Source organism: Staurois parvus, unplaced genomic scaffold, assembly GCF_062004578.1.
Source record: "Staurois parvus isolate SC_StPar_1 unplaced genomic scaffold, SC_StPar_1.0 ptg001542l, whole genome shotgun sequence".
Lineage (NCBI taxonomy): Eukaryota > Metazoa > Chordata > Amphibia > Anura > Ranidae > Staurois > Staurois parvus.
The window spans coordinates 226,294-248,955 of record NW_028319338.1 but is presented as its reverse complement, the minus strand read 5'-3'; the positions used below and the strand labels follow the sequence as shown (position 1 = coordinate 248,955).

Sequence of the window (22,662 nt, the reverse complement as noted above, 5' to 3'; positions counted from 1 at the left end):
ATGATATCATATACACATGCGTATTATTAATACGTTTCTGGTTAGTGTGCATTTCTAACTTTTGCACTGGGAATCAGCGAGCACCATTACTGGACTGTGATTTATTTATTGATTGATTGATTTATTCATTTGCTTTGGTTTCATTTATTATTTATATCTGCCCGCAATATAGTAACATCACACAGCGCTGCATTTTCTTTATATAGGTAAGTATAACATGTTTAACCCCTTGACGGAGGCGTCTCCCAGACCTTTAAGGGTTTCAGAGGCGGGGCGGGGTTTTAGGGTCATGTGACTGCCATGATTCGATGTCACAACGGTCACATGATCGGGAAAGGTCCCAATCAAACGAGGAGATCGGGACCTTTCCGTGAGTACCGGACATGTGTGCTGGGAGCGCGCAGGGTGTGCTCTCAGCACATATTTTTTTCTTAATTGCATACAAATGTGTGGCCGCTCAGCGTCAAGGCCCAGATGAAGGAAGGGCGGACATTTGCGTGCGGCCGGCTTGAAGAGGTTAATATTTAAAAGAGGCGTAGAATCACTTTAGCTCTCACAAACCTCTGTGCTGCAACATGTCGCTCCTCCAGCCTTTTTAACTTGAATGGGTCATGTTCTACCATGGTACCGCCCAACAAACATGAAAGGGATTTCATTTTTGCTGGGTCCATGAAGCAAAGCACCATGGCATGTGTACAGCCCACAATGGCTACATCTCCTTGGTCAGGTAGATGGTTGGGGAACAGAAAACTGTGTCTGAACTGCCCACTTTTACCGCCCCCCCAGCCACATGTCTCAACAAGCCCAAATGAGACTCCAGCCAGGCTGCAGGCTGCCAAATTACGACTTCCACAAACAATGGTGGAAACTGTGCCAGGAGTCCCACAATGGCAGCCTACAGCTGGGGGCCAGGTAACAGAAGTACTAACAGGACCTCTTTACAGTGTAAATCAGATGCCACTGTGGTGTTTGCTGTAATCACCAGGGGCGGACTGACCATTTAGGCACTCGTGTGGTGCCCGGGGGTCAGTAGGGGGCCCCATGAGATGCCCCTGATACCTTTCATAGGCTTTTTTGGGTGTGGTTTGAGTGTGGGCAAGGACACAGGGGCCCCATGATTTCCTATTGCCTGGGGGCCCCATGAGTTGTCAGTCCACCCCTGGTAATCACCAACCAGTGTTACAGTGGTTGTAAACCTCAGGCAGAAAATATGAACACAGCATATCCCTTTATAGTGTGTTCTGGTCTCAGTCCAGAGCACTAAGTGTCATTTCGGTCTGCTGCCTCCTTCCTCTGCTATCAGCATGAATTACTTCTGACATGTTTTCCTGACACCAAGAGAAAAATGGTGACGGGACGGAGCTCCAGCAGATTGATAGCCTCTGTTCTTGTGACCTGGGTGGAGGGGGTGTCCCTTCCCTCCAATCAGCTCTCAGAATTCTCCTCACTGAGCTCTGCAGAGGGTAACACATGGGTGCTCAACCTGTGACCCTCTAGCTGTTGTGGATCTACAAGTCCCATCATGCGTCTGCCTTTAGGAGTCACGCTTTTAACCGTCAGTCTTGCAACGCCTCATGGGATTTGTAGTCCCACAGCAGCTGTAGGGCCACAAGTTGAGCACCCATGGTGTAACATCAACTTTTTTCTGAACTTTCAGACAAGCTTTACAAAATTCTGGAGTTCGAACAGCTGTAGAGTAGAGAATGCTACAGATAAACAGATACAACGTATGTAGAAGGATTTGTTTCATCTCTGTGTATCACCCGAGGCCGGTCACTTCACTGAGGATATGGAAGGGTTTACAACCACTTTAATTAAAGGGAAAACCCAGCAACAAAAAGTTTACTTTTATTTTTTTAACAAATTTTATTGTTTTTTTTTACAATCTGAAACAAGAGAAAAAGGTGTTCTGTGTTCCAATGCCTGACATGAAAACATCTCGAGAGGCACACGGCGCAGGAACGTTACACCTTGATTTCAGCAGGACAATGCAAATAATAACAAATACATAAACACAACTACAGGCCCTAGACCATTATTCAGGTGTGGTGGGTAGTTGTAGATGTCTCAATGTGCCACCCAGGGTTTCCTCTAATAACTTGGACTGTACTAACAATTTCTTGGCCACTATACACTCACCGGCCACTTTTAGGTCCACCTGTTTAATTGCCTGGTAACACAAATTGCTAATCAGCCAATCACAAGGTAGCAACTCAATGCATTTAGACATCTAGACGTGGTGAAGACGACTTGCTGAAGTTCAAACTGAGCTTCAGAATAGGAAAGAAAGGGTTTTTAAGTGACATGGTTGTTGGTGCCAAACGGGCTGGTCTGAGTATTTCAAAAACTGCTGATCTCCTGGGATTTTCATGCACAACCATCTTTAGGGTTTACAGAGAATGGTCCGAAATAGAGAAAATATCCAGTGAGCGGCAGTTGTGTGGAGCAAAATGCCTTGTTGATGTCAGAGGAGAATGAGCAGACTGGTTGCTGTGACATACAGATGGTAGGCTCTGAATTTGGCGTAAACAACATGAAAGCATGGATCCATCCTGCCTTCTATAAACGGTTTAGGCTGGTGGTGGTGTCATGGTGTGGTGGATCCATCCTGCCTTGTATCAATGGTTCAGGCTGGTGGTGGTGGTGTCATGGTGTGGTGGATCCATCCTGCCTTCTATAAATGGTTCAGGCTGGTGGTGGTGGTGTCATGGTGTGATGGATCCATCCTGCCTTGTATCAACAGTTCAGGTTGGTGGTGTCATGGTGTGGGGGATCCATCCTGCCTTGTATCAACGGTTCAGGCTGGTGGTGGTGGTGTCATGGTGTGATGGATCCATCCTGCCTTGTATCAACAGTTTAGGCTGGTGGTGGTGGTGTCATGGTGTGGTGGATCCATCCTGCCTTGTATCAATGGTTCAGGCTGGTGGTGGTGGTGTCATGATGTGATAGATCCATCCTGCCTTGTATCAACGGTTCAGGCTGGTGGTGGTGGTGTCATGGTGTGGTGGATCCATCCTGCCTTGTATCAACGGTTCAGGCTGATGGTGTCATGGTGTGGGGGAGATTTTCTTGGCAGTAGCAAGGTGGACCTAATAAAGTGGCCGGTGAGTGTACGTATATGTGTAATATCAATGGCTTCCAGTTGGAAAAAAAAAAACATTTCAATAAGTTTGTCCCCCTTTAGATGTGTTTCTCTCCACATTAGAGTTTGAATGGCCAATGTGGGACCCTTTATAGTAGGTAGTTCAGGCTGGTGGTGGTGGTGTCATGGTGTGGTGGATCCATCCTGCCTTGTATCAACGGCTCAGGCTGGTGGTGGTGGTGTCATGGTGTGATAGATCCATTCTGCCTTGTATCAACAGTTCAGGTTGGTGGTGATGGTGTCATGGTGTGGGGGAGATTTTCTTGGCAGTAGCAAGGTGGACCTAATAAAGTGGCCAGTGAGTGTACGTATATGTGTAATATCAATGGCTTCAAGTTGGAAAAAAAAAACATTTCAATAAGTTTGTCCCCCTTTTAGATGTGTTTCTCTCCATGTTAGAGTTTGAATGGCCAATGTGGGACCCTTTATAGTAGGTAGTTTGGGCGACAAAGTCGTTATTTCTCTCCCAGCTAAAAGAAGAACTGTATGTATCCATTGGGTCATTGTTCTGAAGACTTGAGATGTAGGTGACCAATAGCTTAATAAATGAATCAGTGCGAGCAAAGTACGTTTCTGGACCACACTGATATTTCCTCTAATTTTCATGGCATACATATTTGAAGTGGAGTCTAAGACTAAGACCGAAAATCGGGACTGAAATGCACCTAAATCAGCCACCTCGACACTACGGGTTTTTCTGAGCCAAGCATCACCTTATCAGATTTTAGTTATATGTGGTTAGATTGGAAAAAAAATCACTTCTGATTGGTTGTTTGGGGAAAAAAAACTGTCTCCATTTGAAGGTTTTCCCTCCTTTCCTTGTCCTATGACATTAAAATGTTAGATTTTAGCTCACGTTCCATCCCAGTGACATTGGTGACCAAGACAAATAGTGACTTATAGAGACACATATAGCAATAAAAACCACACAGTGGTTTTAGTTCTTCCACACCCCACCCGAAATTTTAAAAAAAGTTGGCTTTAGATACACTTTGAAGTTGGAGGATGGTGGGCGGAGCCATGCACTATCCTATCATAGCTTTTGGGAACTGGAAAGAAAGATCTCTCTGCCACATTTCCCAGCTCTGGATTTTTGGGCGTCTCGGTCCACCTTGGTTTTTCCAACTTCTAACATTACAAGCTGAGCATTAAAATATATTTAAATCCAGCAGAGAAAGCCTTGTAATGGGAACAGGGAGACACAAGTGCAAATATCTCACCAAAGTACCCAATAAATATTACGTTTGGGTGGACTTGCCCTTTGATAAAACGGCTAATCGTGTGTGAAAGAAACACTCAGCAGTAGCTGCTGGTGTATATCAGGCAATGCCTGTAGGCAATATTCATTAGGAGGTCATCCGCTGAGCTGAGGCTTGAATGGGTGGGTAGCAAGATTAGCAAGTTGTCTGAGGTTGTATTGGACCTGTCCGTTTATGATCAATTTTTTGTGCTGGGGACCAGTTTCCAAGCTTATGAGTTAGGTGACTTGGTATCAGAGTGGCCAGCAGGAATCTTGGCGAAGTATGAATTGTAGAAGGAGCCAGTCATGTGTGGGTTGGAGCCTTCAGAGGAAGAGGACCCAGATGTGCCAGGGTTGTAAGCAACGTTGGAGGAACCAGCAGAAGACCCAGATGTGCCAGAGTTGTAAGCAGTGTTGGAAGAACCAGCAGAAGACCCAGATGTGCCAGGGTTGTAAGCAGTGTTGGAGGAACCAGCAGATGACCCAAATGCACCAGGGTTATAAGCAACGTTGGAGGAACCAGCAGATGACCCAAATGTGCCAGGGTTGTAAGCAACATTAGAGGAACCAGCAGATGACCCAAATGCACCAGGGTTATAAGCAACGTTGGAGGAACCAGCGGATGACCCAAATGTGCCTGAATTATAAGCAGTGTTGGAGGAACCAGCGGATGACCCAAATGTGCCAGAATTGTAAGCAACATTGGAGGAACCAGCAGGGTTCATAAATGTACCAGGCCTAAAAACAACATTGGAGGAACCAGCAGGGTTCATAAATGTACCAGGCCTATAAACAACATTAGAGGAACCAGCAGTGGACCCAAATGAGTTATAAACACCTTTAGAGGAAGTTGGTGGGCCAGAATTATAAACAACATTAGAGGAACCAGAAGAACCCGAGGTGCCAGAATTATAAACTACATTAGAGGAACCAGGTGTGCCAGAATTATAAACAACATGGGAGGAACCAAAAGAGGACCCAGATGTGCCAGGGTTATAAGCAACATTGGAGGAACCAGCAGAAGACCCAGATGTGCCAGAGTTATAAGCATTGTTGGAGGAACCAGCAGAAGACCCAGATGTGCCAGAGTTATAAGCATTGTTGGAGGAACCAGCAGAAGACCCAGATGTTCCAGAGTTATAAGCAACGTTGGAGGAACCAGCAGGGGACCCAGATGTGCCAGAGTTATAAGCAACGTTGGAGGAACCAACAGAGGACCCAGATGTGCCAGGGTTATAAGCAACGTTGGAGGAACCAGCAGAAGACCCAGATGTGCCAGAGTTATAAGCATTGTTGGAGGAACCAGCAGAAGACCCAGATGTGCCAGAGTTATAAGCATTGTTGGAGGAACCTGCAGGGGACCCAGATGTGCTGGAGCTAGAGGTAGAGGAGTAATTGTTGGAATAGTTTCCAGAAGAACTGGTAGATGAGTAGATAGTTGAGTGAGTAATGGAGTTAGTGGTGGAGCTGCTAGCTGGACCGCTGGCTGAACCACTAGCTGGACCGCTGGCTGAACCACTAGCTGGACCGCTGGCTGAACCACTAGCTGGACCGCTGGCTGAACCACTAGCTGGACCGCTGGCTGAACCACTAGCTGGACCGCTGGCTGAACCACTAGCTGGACCGCTGGCTGAACCACTAGCTGGACCGCTGGCTGAACCACTAGCTGGACCGTTGGCTGAACCACTAGCTGGACCGTTGGCTGAGCCACTGGCCAAACCGTACGTAGAACCACTGGCTGAACCGCTGGAAGATCCACCAGCCATACCACTGGCTGAATTAGCGGCAGAGGCACCGCTATTATTGGCAGCAAAAGATGACACGTCTTCCAAAGTGTTGCAGAGCTTGTTGGTGCAGCAGACTGTGTCATGTTTCATTCCTGGGATGTTGAAGTCACTCTGTAGGCAGCTTTTAATGCAGTCTCTTGTAAACACATCCTTTCCATCTACAAAATAAATGAGAGAAAATGACTCTCGCCACAATGAACACAAAGTGCAGATCTTAAATCCTACATAATTCAAATGCATGAGGAAAAAAAAAGCCTTTTCTGTCATTCCTTTAGAAAGTGTCAGCTGGAGTTGGTCCTACGTTGTTTCTCTGCTGCTTAAAGTCCTTCTGAAGCTGCGTGGAGCTCCATCTGAACATCTGAAGTGCTGGAGTTGGTCCTGCGTTGTTTCTCTGCTACCTAAAGTCCTTCTGAAGCTGCGTGGAGCTCCATCTGAACATCTGAAGTGCTGGAGTGGTCCTGCGTTGTTTCTCTGCTGCTTAAAGTCCTTCTGAAGCTGCGTGGAGCTCCATCTGAACATCTGAAGTGCTGGAGTTGGTCCTACGTTGTTTCTCTGCTGTATAAAGTCCTTCTGAAGCTGCGTGGAGCTCCATCTGAACATCTGAAGTGCTGGAGTGGTCCTGCATTGTTTCTCTGCTGCTTAAAGTCCTTCTGAAGCTGCGTGGAGCTCCATCTGAACATCTGAAGTGCTGGAGTTGGTCCTGCGTTGTTTCTCTGCTACCTAAAGTCCTTCTGAAGCTGCGTGGAGCTCCATCTGAACATCTGAATTGCTGGAGTTGGTCCTGCGTTGTTTCTCTGCTACCTAAAGTCCTTCTGAAGCTGCGTGGAGCTCCATCTGAACATCTGAAGTGCTGGAGTTGGTCCTGCGTTGTTTCTCTGCTGCATAAAGTCCTTCTGAAGCTGCGTGGAGCTCCATCTGAACATCTGAAGTGCTGGAGTTGGTCCTGCGTTGTTTCTCTGCTGCATAAAGTCCTTCTGAAGCTGCGTGGAGCTCCATCTGAACATCTGAAGTGCTGGAGTTGGTCCTGCGTTGTTTCTCTGCTACCTAAAGTCCTTCTGAAGCTGCGTGGAGCTCCATCTGAACATCTGAAGTGCTGGAGTTGGTCCTGCATTGTTTCTCTGCTACTTAAAGTCCTTCTGAAGCTACATGGAGCTCCATCTGAACATCTGAACCAGAGCGACCAGGGCTGTCGCCAAAAGAGTGCCCAGGTTCATGTTTGCCACTCCCTAGGTTTTCACCAACCTAACCTAACCCCCCCTTCCCCCCATGCTACCCCATTTTTGCTGCCCCCTCCCTTTCGGTTAGTTTGATGCTGGCACGGCAACTAATAACACTGCGGCTCAGCTGCTAGTGTCTTAGCAACCAATGATTCTGTAGCCCAACTGCCAGCATCCTAGCAACTAATGACTGTGCAACATGGGTTGCTAGGACACAGGTGGCTGGGCTGTACATCCCAACCATCAGCATCCTAGTAACCAGATTGGCAATGCTACAGCAAGGATGAAGTGTCCCATATGGACACCCAAGCACAGTTCTGATGCCTCCAAGTGCCTCAGTTGCCTCACTTTGTCCTATTGGTGGCACACTCCTGGCTGTCACCCTGCTACAGGGAGTGAGCAATCCATAGATCTGCGCACAGCATCCGCCATGTTGTAACGCAGATCCTGGGGAGGACCCTTAAATAGCCCATTTTGTCATAGGTCTGCCTGTTCTCGGTGCACACTTCAGACCAAAGTGAGTCCATCCTTGGAGTTCCCACTATTCCTCTGCTGAGTTCCTTCATCTGTACACCTTCTGTGCCCATTATGAGGGGTTCTCACCATCCCTGTGCTGAGTTCCGGGGTCTGTACACCTTCTGTGCCCATTATGAGGGGTTCTCACCATCCCTGTGCTGAGTTCCGGGGTCTGTACACCTGCTGTGCCCATTATGAGGGGTTCCCACCATCCCTGTGCTGAGTTCCTGGGTCTGTATGCCTTCTGTGCCCATTATGAGGGGTTCTTACCATCCCTGTGCTGCATTGCCGGGTCTGTACACCCTCTGTGCCCATTATGAGAGGTTCCCACCATCCCTGTGCTGAGTTCCCGGATCTGTACACCCACTGTGCCCATTATGAGAGGTTCCCACCATCCCTGTGCTGAGTTCCCGGGTCTGTACACATGCTGTGCCCATTATGAGGGGTTCCCACCATCCCTGTACTGAATTCCCGGAGCTGTATACCCGCTGTGCCCAATATGAAGGGTTCCCACCATCCCTGTGCTGAGTTCCCGGGTCTGTACACCTGCTGGGCCCATTATGTGGGGTTCCCACCATCTCTTCACTGAGTTCCTGGGTCTGTACACCTGCAGCATACACAAGACCTGTAGGGCCCCTCCAGGGTGACCTTCATTGTGATTGGGTGATTATATAAAATGAAGAATATTGGTTGCAGTAGCGGCTCCAACCTGCAGTCCACAGATGTACAATCTTGCAGTATATGATCACATTTGTTGTACACTCACCTCGTTTGTACTTGGTGCTGATGCAGGCATTTTGTCCCGGCAGACAGGTCTTCAACTCCCAGCAGTTTGACTTTTCGGTTTGATCTTTGCAGAAGAAACATTGCAGGGAGCAGCTCACTGCACAGAGATCAGAGGAAAGCAGCTCAGTCAGGGAGAACACAATGATCGTAGATGTAGAACTATACTGGGTGACATATAGGGGGCCACAGAGGGAGATACCAAATCACATAAGTAAACAAGTCGTAGTGACCCAAAACTGCCACTAGATGTCACCAGATTACAGAACACTAAAAACCGGACACTATTCAATACAACACTGAAAAAAAATATATTAGTGAGACAGAACAATAGTCTTGATCATGGGGGGAAAATCGCTCAGTACGGGGCAGGGGTGGACTGACAACTCATGGGGCCCCTGGGCAATAGGGGATCATGGGGCACCTGTGTCCTCACCCACACTCAAACCACACCGAAAAAAGCTTATGAAAGGTACCAGGGGCATCTCATGGGGCCCCCTACTGACCCCGGGCCCTGGGGCAGTGCCCAAGTTCCCAAATGGTCAGTCCGCCCCTGATACGGGGCTACAATGAGCCGAGCTAAGAGTGCATTGGTGTTATATGTGAAATTAAAGGAGTAGTTCAGCCAATACCAGGGAATGTGTCCTGAGGTGCAAACCTGATCTACCTAGGAGTTGGTGGTGTCTAGCTGGAATCAGGTGTGTACTCCTGGTGGTGGGTTTATCCCCCCCCCCCTTATACTGTGTCACACTCCAGGTGTCCCCCATGTCTGATGGGCCTCAGGCATACAGACTGACCTCGGAACCCTAGCCTGGGCCGAGGAACATGCAGAGCCCTGTGGGAGACTTGTCCCCTGGGTGTAAAGAGGGTCGTGTGGAAGTGGATTAGGGGGATATCACCATCCATGTAAACTGCACCCGGATCTTAGTGTTCTGTAGTATGGTGACATCTAGTGGTAGTTTTGGGCTGCTACATGTTGGGGCCACTACCCCTCCTGTTTAGTACTAGTGTAGTACCCTCCTAGTTTAGCTAGGGGGGGGGGGGCTGATGTTTAATTGTCAGTGAGGAAGGCTGTGTAGCATCCTCGGTGTAATATCCAGAAGATCAAATCATGGTCAGGAGCTGAGAGGCTCTGCAGGCCGGCACCTCTGGAATTTCCTCCTGCCCTTGGGCTAAGGAGGGAGGCAGTGGGTGGATCTGAGGAGCGGCTGGTTGCACTCTTGAGGGACCCTATCCAATGCCTAACAGAAGGCTTGACAAGAGGTTGGGACACCCTTAAAAGTGTTGGAGACTGCTCAGTGAGTTCAGGTGGAAGATGGTGGACAAGATGTGAGGCTGAGGGCAGGAGGCTGCAAGGCGGACCAGTGGGATGGGGACTACCTGCAGGCCTGGAGCTGGAAAGGAGGAAAGCTCAGAGCTCACCAGCCCCCAGAACGAGGACCACCTGTATGGCAGGGAAGGAGTGGCCCAGCTGACAGGCCTCTTTGCAGGATCCAACCCATACTGGTTGATACCAGAGAGGATCTGAGTGCGTAGACCTGCACCCCCTGAGCAGATAGGGGAAGGAGCACTCTGGGGGAAAACCAGAATAGTCCTCTGCTAGTGACTGATCACCTAGTTAAAGGGACAGGAACCAGATCCCCTGTTCAGGGGTATCTCCAGACTGCTGGGTGAAGGGGAGAAGTTCATCTGGGGTCTGGGGTGGTGCACTAAGGAGACGCTGGCTGCCTCTCCAATATAGACTGTGTTGCAGTGAAGTCTTGGGAACAGTTGCACCCGTTTCTGTTTCAAATGCCGCTTTGTCCATTGACGTAGCACCATCGATGGTGGTTCTTGGGATAGGAACTGGCTGAACAAACCCAGCCCCAGGGATCGATCTGGAGATTCGGCCACATGTTACACCTATGGAGGAGGCCGCTTTCTCTCCTCTCCCACCACTGACACCCAGCATGGGATCCCTGCAGGGAGGTTTCCCTCATCGTTCCTGTGTGAGCTCCAGCTATGACAAGCCTGCGTTCACACAGGGGCAGTGCAGAAACCGCATGCGATGAATCGCATTCCTGTTCAAATCGCATGATATATCAAATCCATTAATGCAAATTGTACCACAAAGTGTCGGTTATTTTATGCATCACTTTACATATATATTGTACATTCACATTGGTCCCCGCCCCCGAGGAGCGTACAATCTAAGGTCCCTAACTCACATTCATACATACACATACTAGGGATGATTTAGACAGGATCCAATTAACCTACCAGCATGTCTTTGGAGTGTGGGAGGAAACCGGAGTAACCGGAGGAAACCCACGCAGGCACAGGGAGAACATGCAAACTCCAGGCAGGTGGTGCCGTGGTTGGGATTCGAACCAATGACCCGAGTACTGCCAGGCGGAAATGCTAACCACTCAGCCACTGTGCTGCCCATATCAGAAGTATTTTCACGAGTGCAAGTACACATGAAAATACTCGGTATCGGTGCATCCCTAATAATGATAATAATAAAAATAAAATACTATTAAATAAACATCATAACCATAACAGTAAATAATTAAATAATAGAACTAATAAGATTTATTATTAATAATAATGATAATATTTTTTTCTTTGGGGCTGGGTGTTAATAATAACAATAACAAAATATTAATAAACACCCAGACCCAAAGAAAAAAATATTTTTATTATTATATAATATATAATTATAATAATCATAATAATACTAATATGTGATTAATTATTATTATTAATAATAATAATAATAATAATAATAATTTATTTTATTTTATTAGGGTTAAGGGGTTAAGTTTAGGGGTTAATTACTATTTATTTATTGATGGATTTATTATTACATATTATTAATTTATTTTATTTATTTATGATGATTAGAATTTGTGTATTTATTTTACATTTATTTATGCATATATTATTACAATTTTTTTTTTTTTTTTTTTAATTTCTTCATTTGAGCAGAAAATGAGCAAATCACGCATTTCCAGTCGATTCTATGGAGCTCACAAACGCGAAAATGTGCCCGATTGGAGTGAGAAAAAAAAGCTGCAGAACTTGTTTGAGCTTCAGACATTTGTCTTCGGGCGACTTTGGAGTGGAGATGTGAACCGTCTCTATTGAGAATAATTTTTTTTTTTCCTCCTGGAGTGTTTTTGAGCTTCGAGCCACAAATCGCTGAGGTGTGGATGCGGCCTGAGCCTCTTTGGGAGCTGAAGGTCCTCGGCCAGCACTGTAGAGGGGCAGGGGCGGACTGACTATTTGGAAACTCGGGCACTGCCCGAGGGCCCGGGGTCAGTAGGGGGCCCCATGAGATGCCCCTGGTACCTTTTTCATAGGCTTTTTTGAGTTTGGGCAAGGACACAGGGGCCCCATGATCCCCTACCGCCCCATAAGTTGTCAGTCCGCCCCTGACCTTAACATTTTCTTTCAGACAGGTATAATTATAGGAACGATTATTTACCATCCTCTCCCCGTCACACACCTGATTGTTCTCTTGTATAGAGACGTGCCGTGGGGTGCCGGGTTGGGTGCCGGGTTGGGTGCCACGATGAACCAGTCTATCTGCTACCTGACGCTGCAAGCTCCACCAAGCTGGAATTCCACTCAGGAAGACAAGGCTCTTGTCGGAGAGAACATGTTTTATGGGATCTTCATCAGGGGGCATAACGGCCAAATCTTGATGGCCCCCTCGCCCAATGCCCTCCCTACCAGGGGCAGACTGACCATTTGGAAACTCGGGCGCTGCCCGAGGGCCCGGGGTCAGTAGAGGGCCCCATGAGATACCCCTGGTAACTTTTTCATAGGCTTTGAGTTTGGGTAAGGACACAGGGGCCCCATGATCCCCTATTGCCCCGGGGCCCCATGAGTTGTCAGTCAAAATGATGCAGCAGGCGGGTCCATGTTGGTGAAATGTCATTGCCATACTTGTCAAGACCATACTGCGCATGTGAGGCCAAACCTTCTGAGTCCCAGCTGGGAGCACCAACCTCAGGGTGGCTCCAGGAGACACTGCATGGTCGCAGAGCCACCCTACAGTAGGATGTGTGATGGACATAGACTATGTAGACGATGATTTTGGAAGGAATTTTGTCCCCTGCAGGAGCAAATTGCATCGTGCTTTGCTGGGTTTTTTGCCTTCATCTGGATCAACTGTGGGGGTAGGATTATAACTTAACCACCTCCCGTCCGGCCCATGTATATAAACGGCCGGACGGTGGCACTGCAGGGGCGGGTTGCCATTCATAAATGGTGCCCGCCATTTTGGACTGTGCGCACTCCCTGGGAGCACGTAGAACTGCCATCCAGTGCCCACTGTGTCCTGAGGACACAGCAGAACACCGATCATTGTACAGGACCTCTGTGTGAGGTCCCAATCATGTGATCACTGATTGGCCAATCAGTGATCACATGAAGAGTAGTAAGTAAAAAAAAAATCTTCATCACCCCCCACAAGTAGTACAGTGTCACTATGGTGACCCTACTGCTAGGGTGACAGTATGTTAAAAAAATAAATAAATAATAATGTAAAAAAATAAAATAAAAATGTAAAATAAAATTTTTTTTTTAGTTATAATTTTTGGTTATAAACTAATTTGGGTTATATATGGATACAGTGTTGCATGACCGCGCAATTGTCATTCAAAGTGTGATAGTGCTTGAAAGCTGAAAAATGTCCCTTGGCAGGAAGGGGGTGAAAGTGTCCGGCCTGGAAGGGGGGGTGAAAGTGTCCGGACTGGAAGGGGGGGGAAAGTGTCCGGACTGGAAGGGGGGGAAAGTGTCCGGACTGGAAGGGGGGGGGGAAGTGTCCGGACTGGAAGGGGGGGGGAAAGTGTCCGGACTGGAAGGGGGGGGGAAAGTGTCCGGACTGGAAGGGGGGGGGAAAGTGTCCGGACTGGAAGGGGGGGGGGAAAGTGTCCGGACTGGAAGGGGGGGGGAAAGTGTCCGGACTGGAAGGGGGGGGGAAAGTGTCCGGACTGGAAGGGGGGGGGAAAGTGTCCGGACTGGAAGGGGGTGAAAGTGTCCTGACTGGAAGGGGGGGAAAGTGTCCGGACTGGAAGGGGGGAAAGTGTCCGGACTGGAAGGGGGGAAAGTGTCCGGACTGGAAGGGGGGAAAGTGTCCGGACTGGAAGGGGGGAAAGTGTCCGGACTGGAAGGGGGGAAAGTGTCCGGACTGGAAGGGGGTGAAAGTGTCCGGACTGGAAGGGGGTGAAAGTGTCCGGACTGGAAGGGGGGAAAGTGTCCGGACTGGAAGGGGGGAAAGTGTCCGGACTGGAAGGGGGGAAAGTGTCCGGACTGGAAGGGGGGGGGGGGTGTCCGGACTGGAAGGGGGGGGGGGAGTGTCCGGACTGGAAGGGGGTGAAAGTGTCCGGACTGGAAGGGGGGGAAAGTGTCCGGACTGGAAGGGGGGAAAGTGTCCGGACTGGAAGGGGGGGGGGTGTCCGGACTGGAAGGGGGGGGGGTGTCCGGACTGGAAGGGGGGGGGGAGTGTCCGGACTGGAAGGGGGTGAAAGTGTCTGGACTGGAAGGGGGGGAAAGTGTCCGGACTGGAAGGGGGGGAAAGTGTCCGGACTGGAAGGGGGTGAAAGTGTCCGGACTGGAAGGGGGGGAAAGTGTCCGGACTGGAAGGGGGGAAAGTGTCCGGACTGGAAGGGGGTGAAAGCGTCCGGACTGGAAGGGGGTGAAAGTGTCCGGACTGGAAGGGGGGGGAAAGCGTCCGGACTGGAAGGGGGGGGGGGAGTGTCCGGACTGGAAGGGGGGAAAGTGTCCGGACTGGAAGGGGGGAAAGTGTCCGGACTGGAAGGGGGGTAAGTGTCCGGACTGGAAGGGGGGAAAGTGTCCGGACTGGAAGGGGGGGGAAAGTGTGCGGACTGGAAGGGGGGAAAGTGTCCGAACTGGAAGGGGGGAAAGTGTCCAGACTGGAAGGGGGGTAAGTGTCCGGACTGGAAGGGGGGAAAGTGTCCGGACTGGAAGGGGGGAAAGTGTCCAGACTGGAAGGGGGGTAAGTGTCCGGACTGGAAGGGGGGAAAGTGTCCGGACTGGAAGGGGGGAAAGTGTCCGGACTGGAAGGGGGGAAAGTGTCCGGACTGGAAGGGGGGAAAGCGTCCGGACTGGAAGGGGGGGAAAGCGTCCGGACTGGAAGGGGGGGAAAGCGTCCGGACTGGAAGGGGGGGAAAGCGTCCGGACTGGAAGGGGGTGAAAGCGTCCGGACTGGAAGGGGGTGAAAGCGTCCGGACTGGAAGGGGGTGAAAGCGTCCGGACTGGAAGGGGGTGAAAGCGTCCGGACTGGAAGGGGGGGAAAGCGTCCGGACTGGAAGGGGGGGAAAGCGTCCGGACTGGAAGGGGGGGAAAGCGTCCTGACTGGAAGGGGGGGAAAGTGTTGGGACTGGAAGGGGGGGAAAGTGTTGGGACTGGAAGGGGGGGAAAGTGTTGGGACTGGAAGGGGGGGAAAGTGTCCGGACTGGAAGGGGGGGAAAGTGTTGGGACTGGAAGGGGGGGGAGTGTCCGGACTGGAAGGGGGGAAAGCGTCCGGACTGGAAGGGGGGGGAGTGTCCGGACTGGAAGGGGGGGGGAAGTGTCCGGATTGGAAGTGGTTAATGGTTGAACTGGATGGACTTTTGTCTTTTTTCAGCCAGACTAACTATGTAACTATGTTTGCAGGTACAGGCTCAGAGACGAAAGGGACGGCATCAACAGCAGGACATAAGAGATGATTTTTGTTCTCATTCACACTGATTTTCTATATTTGAATTGCCTCAACAACCCCCCTAACGGGGCCCCTTCCACCTCCCAGGCCTCTTGACAGCCGCTTGGACTGTAATGGCTCTGGGTACACCTCTGATCTTCATAAATCCTATTACCTCGGAGTGTTGGGTTACTATGAGGACCAGGGGCGGACTGACAACTCATGGGGCCCCCGGGCAATAGGGGATCATGGGGCCCCTGTGTTCTTGCTCAAACTCAAAAAGCCTATGAAAAAGGTACCAGGGGCATCTCATGGGGCCCCCTACTGACCCTGGGCTCTAGGGCAGTGCCCGAGTTTCCAAATGGTCAGTCCGCCCCTGGTTGGGTTCCTATGAGGACATTTATTGCACGTGTGAACAGTTTATTAGTGTTTGTAAGTAGCTGTCAGCGTGTTCAGTGATGCGTACATTTATATACAATTATAGGAAGTTGTTAAACAGAGGAACTCCCGCCAAACCTTCTTTTATTTAGGTTTGGATAGATTGGAAAAAGTTTTAAAACCTCCGTCAGGTTATAATTGCTCCCTTTGTCAGTATCAGGACGTTGGGATGAGTAGGGATGAGCTTGGGTTAGGTCCAAACTTGGGTCCTGGCCAGGACATTCCCTGATCGTTGCTCCTACTGTTGACTTTCAGGTTTTTGCTTTCGCATGACCAACTGGAAGAAGGTGAGAAAAAGGTCTGTCCATTGAGCGTTCGTAAAATTGTATATAAGAGGTAGAGCAATGGGGGAGCCGGGGGTTCGTTTAGCCTTTCCTTCTACTGGGTGAAGTTTCTCTCATTTCTGAGAAGGTATTGGCCATGACTTCCCAAGAGGGACAAGCTGAAATGTGCTCTGGGGTCAGTCCTAACCCATGTCCTGATGAACCTGGAAGTCGCACATCAAACTCCTTTTCATGGCTGCATTAGTAATAACTCATCTGGAATATGCAGTTCAGTTTTGGGCTCCAATTCACAAAGAGAACATTGGGGAACTGGAGAAAGTACAGAGAAGGGCAACCAAACTGATACGAGGCATGGAGGAGATCAGCTATGAGGAAAGATTAGAGGAACTGAATGTATTCTCTACTGAGAAGAGGAGATTAAGGGGGGATATGATCTCCATGTATAATACATAAGGGGGGATATGATCTCCATGTATAATACATAAGGGGGGGACATGATCTCCATGTATAATACATAAGGGGGGGACATGATCTCCATGTATAATACATAAGGGGGATATGATCTCCATGTATAATACATAAGGGGGGGACATGATCTCCATGTATAATACATAAGGGGGGGGGATATGATCTCCATGTATAATACATAAGGGGGGATATGATCTCCGTGTATAATACATAAGGGGGGATATGATCTCCATGTATAATACATAAGGGGGGGATATGATCTCCATGTATAATACATAAGGGGGGGATATGATCTCCATGTATAATACATAAGGGGGGGATATGATCTCCATGTATAATACATAAGGGGGATATGATCTCCATGTATAATACATAAGGGGGGATATGATCTCCATGTATAATACATAAGGGGGGGATAGGATCTCCGTGTATAATACATAAGGGGGGGATAGGATCTCCGTGTATAATACATAAGGGGGGATATGATCTCCATGTATAATACATAAGGGGGGGATATGATCTCCATGTATAATACATAAGGGGGGATATGATCTCCATGTATAATACATAAGGGGGGGATATGATCACCATGTATAATACATAAGGGGGGATATGATCTCCATGTATAATACATAAGGGGGGGATATGATCTCCGTGTATAATACATAAGGGGGGGGATAGGATCTCCGTGTATAATACATAAGGGGGGGATATGATCTCCGTGTATAATACATAAGAGGGGATATGATCTCCGTGTATAATACATAAGGGGGGGATATGATCTCCATGTATAATACATAAGGGGGATATGATCTCCATGTATAATACATAAGGGGGATATGATCTCCATGTATAATACATAAGGGGGGATATGATCTCCATGTATAATACATAAGGGGGGATATGATCTCCATGTATAATACATAAGGGGGGGATATGATCTCCATGTATAATACATAAGGGGGGATATGATCACCATGTATAATACATAAGGGGGGGATAGGATCTCCATGTATAATACTTAAGGGGGGGATATGATCTCCATGTATAATACATAAGGGGGGATATGATCTCCATGTATAATACATAAGGGGGGGATATGATCTCCATGTATAATACATAAGGGGGGATATGATCTCCATGTATAATACATAAGGGGATATGATCACCATGTATAATACATAAGGGGGGATATGATCTCCATGTATAATACATAAGGGGGGATATGATCTCCGTGTATAATACATAAGGGGGATATGATCTCCATGTATAATACATAAGGGGGGATATGATCACCATGTATAATACATAAGGGGGGGATATGATCTCCGTGTATAATACATAAGGGGGGGATATGATCTCCATGTATAATACATAAGGGGGATATGATCTCCATGTATAATACATAAGGGGGGGATATGATCTCTGTGTATAATACATAAGGGGGGGATATGATCTCCATGTATAATACATAAGGGGGATATGATCTCCATGTATAATACATAAGGGGGGGATATGATCTCCATGTATAATACATAAGGGGATATGATCACCATGTATAATACATAAGGGGGGATATGATCTCCATATATAATACATAAGGGGGGGATGTGATCACCATGTATAATACATAAGGGGGGGATGTGATCTCCATGTATAATACATAAGGGGGATATGATCTCCATGTATAATACATAAGGGGGGATATGATCTCCATGTATAATACATAAGGGGGGATATGATCTCCATGTATAATACATAAGGGGGATATGATCTCCATGTATAATACATAAGGGGGGATATGATCTCCATGTATAATACATAAGGGGGATATGATCTCCATGTATAATACATAAGGGGATATGATCTCCATGTATAATACATAAGGGGGGATATGATCACCATGTATAGTACATAAGGGGGGGATATGATCACCACGTATAATACATAAGGGGGGATATGATCTCCATGTATAATACATAAGGGGGGATATGATCTCCATGTATAATACATAAGGGGGGATATGATCTCCATGTATAGTACATAAGGGGAGGATATGATCTCCATGTATAATACATAAGGGGGATATGATCTCCATGTATAATACATAAGGGGGGATATGATCTCCATGTATAATACATAAGGGGGATATGATCTCCATGTATAATACATAAGGGGGATATGATCTCCATGTATAATACATAAGGGGGGATATGATCTCCATGTATAATACATAAGGGGGGGATATGATCACCATGCATAATACATAAGGGGGGATATGATCTCCATGTATAATACATAAGGGGGGGATATGATCTCCATGTATAATACATAAGGGGGGGATATGATCTCCATGTATAATACATAAGGGGGGATATGATCTCCATGTATAATACATAAGGGGGGGATATGATCTCCATGTATAATACATAAGGGGGGATATGATCTCCATGTATAAATACATCAGTGGTTCTTATAGTGAACTCGGTGTAGTTATTCCCCCTGAGGTCATCACAGAGGACAAGGGGGCGCTCTTTACATCTGGAGGAAAAGAAATGTCATCTCCAAACACGGAAAGGTTTCTTCACAGTAAGAGCTGTGAGAATGTGGAATAGACTCCCTCCAGAGTTGGTTGTGGCAGCTCAGTGGATTGCTGTAGGAAAGTCCTGGATTCTTTCTTGGATACACAGAATATAACTGGATATAACATTTATAGGGAAAGGTGATCCAGGGAATATCCGATTGCCTCTCGGGGGATCAGGAAGGATTTTTTTCCCCTACAGGAGCAAATTGGATCGTGCTTTGCTGGATTTTTTTGCCTTCCTCTGGATCAACTGTGGGTGTAGGATTATAACTTTTTTTTTTTAATGGTTGATGTGGATGGACTTTTGTCTTTTTTCAGCCAGACGAACTATGTAACTATTCATGTGTCTCATGTACGGATTCTGCTGTTGGATTGGATCAGATTCTGTATAGTGAGGACTAACATACATAGTTATTCTTACTTGGATTTTAGAGTCTTTGAAATGGACTCAGCAAGATTTAGCATTCCGCATTGCTTAGAACCACCCAGTTTGCAGCGAGGTGAAATACTTCCTCTGAATTCTTTTCAGATCAGAAAGATCCACTTAGTTATTCACAGTATTCAAAAATGTACAAAAGGGTGATCTACTGGATGATCAAATCAGAAGAACCATCAATATTCAGATGAATATTCACACACAGGTCCACCTTCTATGAGAAGTCCCAATGCCAAATAATTCAAACACGAGGGACCAGTGACACCATGGGGGTCCCAGCCTACACTTTTGTGGCCCTACCATCAAACTGACAGCACACATCCATGGACCAAGGTAGATGCAGATCCCAAATGAATGAATGAGTTCTAGTTAGAAGCAGGGGTGGACTGACCGTTGGGGAACTCGGGCACTGCCCAAGGGCCCGGGGTCAGTAGGGGGCCCCATGAGATGTCCCTGGTACCTTTCATAGGCTTTTAGGGTGCGATTTGAGTGTGGGCGAGGACACAGGGGCCCCATGATCCCCTATTGCCCGGGGGCCCCATGACTTGTCAGTCCGCCCCTGGTTAGAAGTGTCACAATCAAAAGCCTTTTGGGTTTAGCAAAATCCTATTTGCACATTTTTTTCATTGTTTGCGCTGTCTCAGTGCTGCTGATCTCCTGCAGCCTCTTTGCAGACACACGGGGATGGATTTACTAAAGGCAAATAGACTGGGCACTTTGCAAGTGCAGATGCTCCAGAGCTTAGTAAATGAGCAGAAACTCTACATCATCCAATCATGTACAAGTAAAAATGCAGTTTTTGTTTCTCCCCTTGCATGTGATTGTGTGTTCCTTCCAAAATGAAGCTTCACCTCATTTACTAAGCTCTGGAGCTACTGCACTTGCAAAGTGCACAGGCTGTTTGCCTTTAGTAAATTAACCCCACAGGTCTACATGCAGTGCCGGGACAAAGAGGCCAAACTGCACCCCCCCCCCCAGGGGCGGACTGACAACTCATGGGGCCCCTGTGTCCTGTGTCCTTGCCCAAACTCAAAAAAGCCTATGAAAAAGGTACCAGGGGCATCTCATGGAGCCCCCTACAGACCCCGGGCCCTCGGGCACTGCCCAAGTTTCCAAAGGATCCAGTCTGCCCCTGCCCCCCCCCCCGTCCTTCCCCCTAGGGGATCCAATGCCCAGCAGTCACAATCAGGCAGGTGCCGGGGAGTGCATGCTGCACCGGGTGACACCTACCGCACGGGGTGACACGGGGTGACACCGGATCCGCTCCACGAAAAGGTAAGTTGTAAAGCAAGCCAACGATCCCCAATGGATCGGATCTGCGGATTAAGCATAATGGATCGGACTCCAATCCATTATGCTCGATCCACAGAACCGATCCATTCTGCGGGGATCGTCGGAGGGGGTGTCACCAAGTGTGATCGCACCTGGTGACACCAATCCTAGGGACGCCCCTGGTCACAATCACTGCCACTGTCACCACTCCTGTCCATTCTAACAGAAGGAAGGAGACCCCATCCCTACAGCAAACCATTGCACCAGGGGCAGCCGCCCCTTCCACCCACCCCTTGTCCCGGGCTTGGCTGCTCGGCCTTTCTAAGGGAGGTTTCCTGATGGTGACCACAGTGGACCATACCTGGGTTTTAAACAGGGGATCCTATGCCCAGCAGTCACAATCACTGCCACTGTCACCATTCCTGTCCATTCTAACAGAAGGAAGGAGACCCCATCCCTACAGCAAACCATTGCACCAGGGGCAGCCGCCCCTTCCACCCACCCCTTGTCCCGGCCTTGGCTGCACAGCATTTCTAAGGGAGGTTTCCTCATGGTGACCACAGTGGACCATACCTGGGTTTTAAACAGCCATCTGTAGTCTCTGTGACAGAGTTGCAAGCGTTGTCACCCTCACACAGGAAGTACCCACACAAGGACCTTCATGGCAGGATCGCCAGGGATTAATTAAATGAATGAATAAATAATTCATGAAATTCCATTAGCAGGTTAAAGCTTTCAATGATGCTCTCCTGACTGGGGTTACATCCATTTTAAAATGACATACAGCATAGAAAGTCCCGAAGACTCTTACCCAGATCCAGTGAGAGGGCCACAAGGACCAGGCAGGGGCCAAACCTTCTCATCTTGTCTTCTGAAGCGTGAGGTCTACAATTACGGAGTCCGGCTCTCCCTCGTTTATATAGAAGGATCCCGGTGAGTAAGTTTCATGGGTTTCATAAAACATTTCATAAATGAGTCGTCTTCGCAGGAGTGGCCCCATATTATTCTATTAATAATCTCATTATCATTCGACACAAAGGAACAGTCAAGGAGTTTATTGGAAAGATACAATCTTCAGGGCGACTCTCGCCAACTAGCCTCTCCCTTGCCTAGGATGCCACACCGCCTGCCACCCGGAGGTGGCACGGGAACGTGATCCTGGGAACGTGTTGGTGGAAACTGGAAATCTCAGCCTATGACTGGGGATGGGTGAATCTCCCCGGGGGTCAGTCTGCATAGGGTCTGGTGAATCTTGTTCGAAATCCAGTGAATCCCAAACGCTGGTTATTAAATGGTGGCCATTTTTCCTGCTAATAGGCAGGTAATCAAGAGCAAATCATGCTTTACTAGCTGCCTTCTTGGCCACAGCATGGAGGTCACTGATCTCCCTCTGCCCTACCTGTGACACCGGCCGTGGTCGCCCCAAGCCTGCAAGAGATGAGCCCGGGATACATGGTGGGGAAGAAGGGGGGAATTGCATGCAGGTGGGGGAGGGATGGTGATTTTTGGTGGCTATTGAAGTGATCAGGTGGCTGCTAAATCGCTTCCATCACGAAGCCGAGGCTTGACAAGTGTACACACAGATGGTGGAAATGCCCTTGCTGTGGTCAATGTAAGTCTTTCATAGGTGGCAGCAGGGCTGCTGTTAGAAACCACGGGGCCCCATACAGCCAACCTGACAGGCCCCCCTCCAAAGCCAGCAGATGATAGAGAAGAAGAAGCCAGCTGCTACAGAGGGAGCTGTACAGGGGATCGGTTCCAGTAATTGTTTCCAAACTGTGCTGAGCACCCTGCCTGCTCACAT

At 48.3% G+C, this 22,662-nt stretch overlaps 1 protein-coding gene across 1 annotated transcript; it reads right to left on the bottom strand.

Moving 5' to 3' along the window:
- Window positions 1-1,841: 1,841 nt before the first annotated feature.
- Window positions 1,842-21,800, bottom strand: LOC149435325 (uncharacterized). Its single transcript, XM_089662791.1, has 3 exons — window positions 21,670-21,800; window positions 8,669-8,785; window positions 1,842-6,327 (listed from the first exon to the last, which is right to left on the bottom strand). Exons 1-3 carry the CDS (start codon window positions 21,719-21,721, stop codon window positions 4,613-4,615), a joined length of 1,884 nt encoding a protein of 627 aa, XP_089518917.1. The 5' UTR covers window positions 21,722-21,800; the 3' UTR covers window positions 1,842-4,612.
- Window positions 21,801-22,662: the final 862 nt, after the last annotated feature.

What these genes read in the sequence shown, in the direction of transcription:
- LOC149435325 (XM_089662791.1), bottom strand. Translation starts at nt 21,721, where the DNA reads ATGAGAAGGTTTGGCCCCTGCCTGGTCCTTGTGGCCCTCTCACTGGAT. An exon ending in GGCCCTCTCACTGGATCTGG is followed by an intron (nt 8,786 to 21,669) that starts GTAAGAGTCTTC and finishes ATCTCTGTGCAG; the next exon opens with TGAGCTGCTCCCTGCAATGT. An exon ending in CAGCACCAAGTACAAACGAG is followed by an intron (nt 6,328 to 8,668) that starts GTGAGTGTACAA and finishes TTTATTTTGTAG; the next exon opens with ATGGAAAGGATGTGTTTACA.